This window comes from Sarcophilus harrisii, chromosome 1 (assembly GCF_902635505.1).
Source record: "Sarcophilus harrisii chromosome 1, mSarHar1.11, whole genome shotgun sequence".
Taxonomy (NCBI): Eukaryota; Metazoa; Chordata; class Mammalia; order Dasyuromorphia; family Dasyuridae; genus Sarcophilus; species Sarcophilus harrisii.
The window spans coordinates 642,493,994-642,501,354 of NC_045426.1; the positions used below are offsets into that span (position 1 = coordinate 642,493,994).

At 34.2% G+C, this 7,361-nt stretch overlaps 1 protein-coding gene across 1 annotated transcript; it reads left to right on the forward strand.

Moving 5' to 3' along the window:
• Positions 1–608: 608 nt before the first annotated feature.
• On the forward strand, positions 609–6,803 carry LOC116420726 (zinc transporter 10-like; the record flags this gene model as incomplete). Its single annotated transcript, XM_031947370.1, has 2 exons — positions 609–882; positions 4,287–6,803. Coding segments are annotated over 2 exons (762 nt in total), but the record flags the coding sequence as incomplete, so codon positions are not given.
• Between the last annotated feature and the right edge of the window lie 558 nt (positions 6,804–7,361).

Here is a 7,361-nt window from a genome sequence, read left to right on the forward strand (position 1 = left end):
AATCATTTTAAATATATTTCCATATTAGTCATATTCTTAAAAATAGTCAGAATAAAAGGAAAAAAAAAAAAACACAAGAAAAATCAAACAAACCAAAAGGTTGGAAATAGTATGCTTCATATGAATAGTATTCCATCTTCATGATTCTTCCTCTGGATGCAGATGGCATTTTACTTCCCAAGTCTAAAACTCCAGACATTTTCATTAGTTGACCTCCATGCATGGAGTTTTCCCCTTCATTCCTGCCTTCTAGCTTCTCTGGCTTACTTCGTGTTCCAGCTGAAATGCTATAATAAGTCTTTCTTATTTCTCCTTATACTACCTTCAATTGTTCATAGTTCAAAAGTTCAATTGTTGTTGATTATTTTTGTTTGATTTTTATATAGCTTATTTGTAGATGGTTATTTGAATTTCTCTCCCTGATTAGATTGTATGCTCTGTGAAGGCAGTGTCATTTTTGCTTTTCTTAGTATTTTAGTATATAATAAATGCTTATTTACTTGATTCTCTAAAGAATGACTTTATTTGTATGTCTTTCTGAGCCATCATACTTTTCTCATAAGGTAATGTGTGCAAAAATCTTGATAGGCTTGAGATGGCGTTTGTGATTTTCACATGTTTTGTTTTTGTTTTTTCTGATAGCTGTTCTGTTGCATGTAATGGGAGATGCGCTGGGATCTGTGATTGTAGTAATTACTGCTATCATATCCTATATGGTTCCTCTGGAGGGAGATAAACCATGTAACTGGCAGTGCTACATTGATCCAAGCCTTACTATTATCATGGTCATCATCATTTTGTCATCTGCTTTTCCACTCATCAAGGAGACAGTATCCATCTTACTACAAATGGTTCCTAAAGGTATCAATTTGGAAGAACTGGGTAAGCTGAATTTACTTTTAGTTTGTGGTGCCTTTATCAATGTAATTTTAATGATACAGATAGACATATGAATTGAAATTACAATTTTATTGAAATCTCAGATGAGGACATTCCCATTACTGTGCATCTAGACCATATTAATGTTAAATGACCCAGGTATTCCTGGCTTCAAGGCCAGCTCTCTATCCATTATGCCATACTTTTTCTTAATGTTAATGACATAAATTATATGTGTGGTATTTCTGGGGAAAATTTAAGTATGGCAAAGGTTCTCAGTTTATTATAGCACATGAAAACAGTTGGTTTAAAATTCAGATCATTCTTGACCTCTTTTTGGATTGATCTGTTTTTTTTTTTTTTTTTTTTTGCTTAGCCTTGGGTTAAAAACAACCTATAAGTATTAGTTTTGACTTTGGTATAAATCTGAGTTCAAGATGTGAATGTGTCTATGTGTGTGGGTTGTGTATATGTCTATATATATAGTATATATGTTTGTATATTGCATTGTATATTAATATATATATGTATATTGTTAATAAAATAATTTAAGGGGAATAATCCAAACATTGATAGGGGAAAATAATTACGCCATTTTTCAAACTGTAACTGCCCTATGAAAATGGAATATATTCCATACAGTACAGGTTTTTAATTTAGTAAAATTTTAAATTGTGTCCTTTTTCAGTGTGGCAAACATTTTAATTCACAAAATATCTCTTCATTCTAATTTTGGTATTGAAAATATTGATAAGACAGAGTCAGTGTTTTGTGATATAGTTTACAAAATGAATATACACTCAGGATATCTGATTTTTTTAACAGACCTCAGACTGTCCCAATTCCACTTTTTCCCTCTCCACATTCTACTGCTACTGTTCATTTGTTTATGTTGTGTGCAACTCTTCATGAATCCATTAGGAGTGTTTTGTGGCAACTCATTTTACAGATAAGGAACTGAGGCCATCAGGGTTGTGTGCCTTTTTTTTTTTCTATAACCAAAAATTTCCCCAGTATCCTTCCCCTTCCTTCTCCCAGAAAGTCATTTTATATATATATATATAATTAAAGAAAAAAGAAAGGGAAAAATAAGCTAAATTAATTAATACATTTTTAAAAATCTGAAAATCTCTGCAGTGTACCCTAGTCATGGATGTTGTACCTCTGCAAGTGGGTGGGAATGGGAATGTCTTCTCATATCTTCTTTGGAACCAGAATTGTTTGTGATTTTTCAACATTCACCATTGTTTTGTGGTTATTCTTTTCCTTTACATTGTATATTGTTGGGCCCTGAAACCTTCCACTCCACCCGTTTTCCATGACCCCTATAACACAATGCTTTGGCTAATAGTACAAACTAGCATTGGTTTGAGGCACCCGGGCATGTATTCTGCTGACAGGTGTGCAGTAGGTGTTCCAGCCAGAGAAATAAGTCACAGTCATGCATCGAGTACGTGCTGAAAACAGGGCATGAAGTCCCCTCCACTGGAAGGACTATTGCCGAGAAATGTGACCTGGGGGAAACAGGACAATTGGGGGGAAGATATAAGAGATAAGGGATGAGGGAGAAGTAGAGACATCATGAGCTGTACCAAATAAAGTCTGCTTGCTGCAACCTTCTTTGGGAGTGGTGACTGGGTAAGGAAAGGTACTGCCCAGTTAGGAGTAGCCTAACAGTATATGTCGTTTTCTTGGCTTGTGCACATTTATTTTTGTTGTATTCATCAGGTCTCCAAACCAACATTTCTTAAGCCCAAGATGGCACAATGGATAGAATGTTAGGTCTTCTAGCTGTGTGACACTGGTCAAGTCATTGGATTTTTATTTAGCTCAATTTCGTCAACTATAAAAGAGGCAGAATAATAGTACCTACCTGTGATGTTGTTAATAAGTTATTTGTAAAAATATCTTCCAGAGTCATTAGTATCTCCTCTTGGGATGATATTGATTAGTTTTCTCCCTTAACTCTTGTTCCTTAGGGAAAAGATTTTATTATAAGCTAAAACTGCAGAGATCTAAAAGTCCTGTCTTATTTTATTTCACTGCAATGTCATTAATCTTATGCATGGGCCCAACCTTGCCCTGAGGTTGTGATGGTGATCCATAATACCTTTGCATAGACTGGCCCCCATGCCTGAAGTGTATTCCTATACTACCTCTACCACAGTGAATCTCTGGTTTCCTGTAAGGCTTACCTTAGGAAATCTATGTTTACTCCCTAGTTGCTGAGATCCTCCTAGAAATTATTTTGTATCTATACTATATATACTTTGTATTGGATTTTCTGTGTACTTACATTTTCCCCTCAATAGAATGTAAACCACTTTGAGGACAAGGACTATTTCATTTTTTTGCAGCTGCATTTTTATCAACCAGCAGAGTGTCTGACACATAGTAGGCATTTAATCAATGCTTTTTGAGTGAATGAATGATGCCTTTGGGAACTTACAAGCTAGTTAGACAAAAGAATGCACATAAGAAATGGCTAAATAACAGCATAAGGCAAGCTATCATGACATGCAAAAATTGGCATTGGCATTGTTATGTTCTGTGAGAGTTCAGAGAAAAAGAGAATTCACTTTGAACACAATCAAGACATTGCCTTATATGAAGAAGCCTTTCTTTAATGCCCACCCCTTCAAACCATTTTGTTTTTATTCCACATATATGTGCTTGTCTCCCCACTGGAATGTAAGCTTTCTGTGAGTAGCAATAATTTTATTTGTTATATCTGTATCTATAACACCTAATACAAATGGCTAGAACATAGTAGGCATTTAATACTTGTTAATTTTTTTTTCAATACAGCAAGCTCTAGTGAAAGGGATAGTAGACTTAGAGGCAACTGAGGCCTGGCTTTGGATTGAAATTTCCATTGCAATGCCTAATGACTGTTTAATCCAGAGTTTCAGTTTCATTCTCTATATAATGGGACAATAATACTTGTATGATTTACTTCTTGGATTATTATAAACAAAGTGCTTTGAAAATTTTAAAATATTATGGAAATAAGGAGAGATATTTGTTTAGAGCACAATTAATTTTCTTAGGATGAAGTCCTTTTAAAAATGTTTTGGCATTTTGAAGATTCACAAACCATTCCCTTTCCACTATACCTATCCTGTGCAGCTGAATATTGTTGACTTGTTGATGTGTTTACCTGAGCATCTCCTATTTAGTCATTTTAGTTCAAACATTTATTTCCTGAGGTAAGTGTTTTCTTACCTGGTGAGGGCTGATTTAAATCAAGACAAGTTATTTGAGATAGGAACATTTAAATGGGCTCCATATATTGTAGTGCTGTTGGACAGAACTATTGGTTAATAATTTTTCTTTGATATCTTTATAAAATAGTCACTCTTAATTCTGGTACTCATCTGTATACTATCTGTTCTTCTCTCTTCTAGTGGGCAAGCTGTCCAATGTACCTGGTGTTAGCAGCATACATGAAATGCACATCTGGGAACTTGGAAGTAGGAAGAACATTGCCACTCTCCACATCAAGTGCCAAAGGAGCAAAGATTACCAAGATGCCAATTTGAAAATGCGAGAAATTTTCCACAGTGCAGGGATCCATAATGTAACCATCCAGCCAGAATATGTAGACCAGGAGGAATCCTTGGATCAGGACTTGATGCTCCTCTGTAACTCACCGTGCATCTCCAAAGCATGTGTGAATCATCTCTGTTGCCCTCCAGAGATGCAATCCCTTACTCACATCAATGTTTGTGCAGAGCCCAATGGTTGTCCTCCAACTGCAACATATAGGAGTGATGGCTTAAGTCGAAATGACACAGCTGCAATTATCATCGAAGCAGAATGTCATGGTGATAGTGGGCCAGCCGCTAAAGAGAAACAAGGAGATCTGATCTTTGTCAATAGCACCCATTTTTAATTTGGTCTCAGCTTTGAAAGTCAACTGATTGAGAAAAGCAGCTTAACCACCAGTCACCTCATGCTAATTCTTGTGGGACAGATTTCCTGAATGATGACCAATAACCAAAATTAGTAATGTAATAATGTGTTAAAATAAGGGATGAAGTCCTTTTTAAAAATTTGGGCAATTTTAAGATTCACAAGCTCTTCCTACCCCACCCTACCTAAACTATGCAGGTGAATATTGTTACCCTGTTGACCTATTAACCTGTAAACCTATGTGTTTATCTGAGCATCTTCCCTTTAGTCAAGAACATTAGTTTGAACATTTATTTCCTGAAGTAAATTAAAGTGTAGCGACAATGTGAACTAGAGACTAATTCAATATTTTTGGAGGACTGGGATTTGAATATTCTCTCCTCCTTACCCTGACCCTTTTTTGGGAATCATTTTTGACTGAGTTCTTTTAGTATACTCTGAGGTGCTTTTCTGAATCCTCAATAATGAATTTCACAGTAGTGTTCTATTCTGTCCTTCCATCTCTCTTACATCTTCTCTTTGATAGAGAATAAAATGGGGTCTTAATAAGCTCGAAAAGACTGGAACAGTAGAAGAGATCATTGAGTTCAATAAAAGAAATTTTTTTTTCTTCATAATATATTTGCTTCAGAGGTGGAGAAACAAAAGTGATTGTCTTTCTTTCTTTCTTTTTTTTTAATGAAGACAACCACAGCTATAGGGTCAAGAAATATTGAGTAAAGTTTTTTCACTTAACATTGCAGGAAAATAAAGTCATATTTGAGGCAGCATGCATTTCTTGTTTTCAACAGTCAATCCATTTGGAGCTGCTCTCATTTATTTCTTTGGCCAAGTCCTACTTGTTCATCTGAAGTGATTCCATAGTGCAGGGATCCACGCATATGGGTCACGTTACATATGTCTTGACTAGGAGAAGATGGATATTATCCAGATTTAAAATATAAAACATTTTAGTTTTCATTCCTACTGAATAAATAAGCTACTTTGTAGTTTCATGCTCTGTTCAGATGATTGTTTTTCCTATAATTACACATTTTCACATATTTATTTTAACTTCCTATTTTGGCAATTTGATAGAAACTTATGTTAGAAGGGAAAATTCAGATATATTAATTTCAATTTTGAATATATTCTGAGGGGTTTGAAATTTTCTTTTGTTTCTGAACCTCCAATCCAATTGAAATAGACACAATTAAAGTAGGATTCCAATTTTATTATTGTTGAAGGCCACTCCAAGGTGTTAATTATTATTCAAATATCAGTATTTTTATGGGGTATAAAGATAAGGACAGTGTTTCACTAAAGTTTTAGGAATTAGATAAACTTACAGCTTCCCAGGACAGATGACAGGCTAGATGAAAGATAAAACGTCTTTAGGGAATTTAAATGAGTCCTCTTACTATGCACAAAAAAACTCCTGTAATGCAAAGTTGGTAAAGGTAATAGCTTTTCCAATTTAATATAGCATATTTCCTATTCTCTTAGTGAGTTTTAGAGGCAGGAACAATTACACTAGTGCAGATAAAATAATGGAATTGCCCACTTGTTACTTCTTGAAAAATATATCTTATTTTCTCACGTCTTCTGTCATGAGAGAGATAAATTGAAAACTGTCTGCATGGGTTTTTATCCTCCAAAGAGTATTTCTACCCTTTTGGTAGAGATTGCAATATGCACTTTATAGCTTTCAAAAAGTTTCTTTAGCACAATTGAACTTTTAAAAAAATGTAAGGGCATGATAGAAATGGATACAAACTAGGGAAACCATATGAAGTTAATAGTGCGAATATTTTGGACACATTCTACTACTTTAAATATTATTCACAAGAGTGGCAAGCCTGCAACCAAAGAAACAACTGGGCTTTTCTTACTAATTTCAATAAGAATTTAACATTTCCAACATTCTGTCAACACTGATGTGGCATAGTTTTATGTGAAAACTGTATTAATATATTGTATTTTGGCTTGCATCCAAATAGTTTTTAAAATTATATGTGTGTATATACATATATATACATGTGTTTATGTGTGTGTGTGCATATATATGTGTGTATATAGATATATAGATATGTAGATATATATTTTTAAATTCTGTGGGAAACCTATTTTGAAATGTAAGGGGAAACTATCTCCAAGATAGTTAAAGACATCCTAAGAAAATATCTCCCATTCCTACTACTAAAATTAAACAATTTATTAACAAATATTAATGCACTGCTTCTATTCAGTTTGACACATTGGTTGATACCATCAAGAATGCTAAATAGTTGGACAATAATGAAATACATTCTTTTACATTTCTGGTTAAATAGATTTTTTTCTGATGTAGTAAAACATTGAACTTAACATTTCTCTATTTGTCTGACTTTCCCCTTCTCCACTTTGTACCTCTGCCTTTATATGTAGGAGAATTTCCCTCTAATCTTGACACTTCCCCATCCTACTTCCATCTGCTGAACTATCCCTGTCAACAGCAACAAAATTAAAGCCAGGCAAATATCTCTGTTTGATTTTTTTTTTTCTTGTCTAGGGGGATACCTGAAAATGATTTTGTTTTTTAAAGGCAA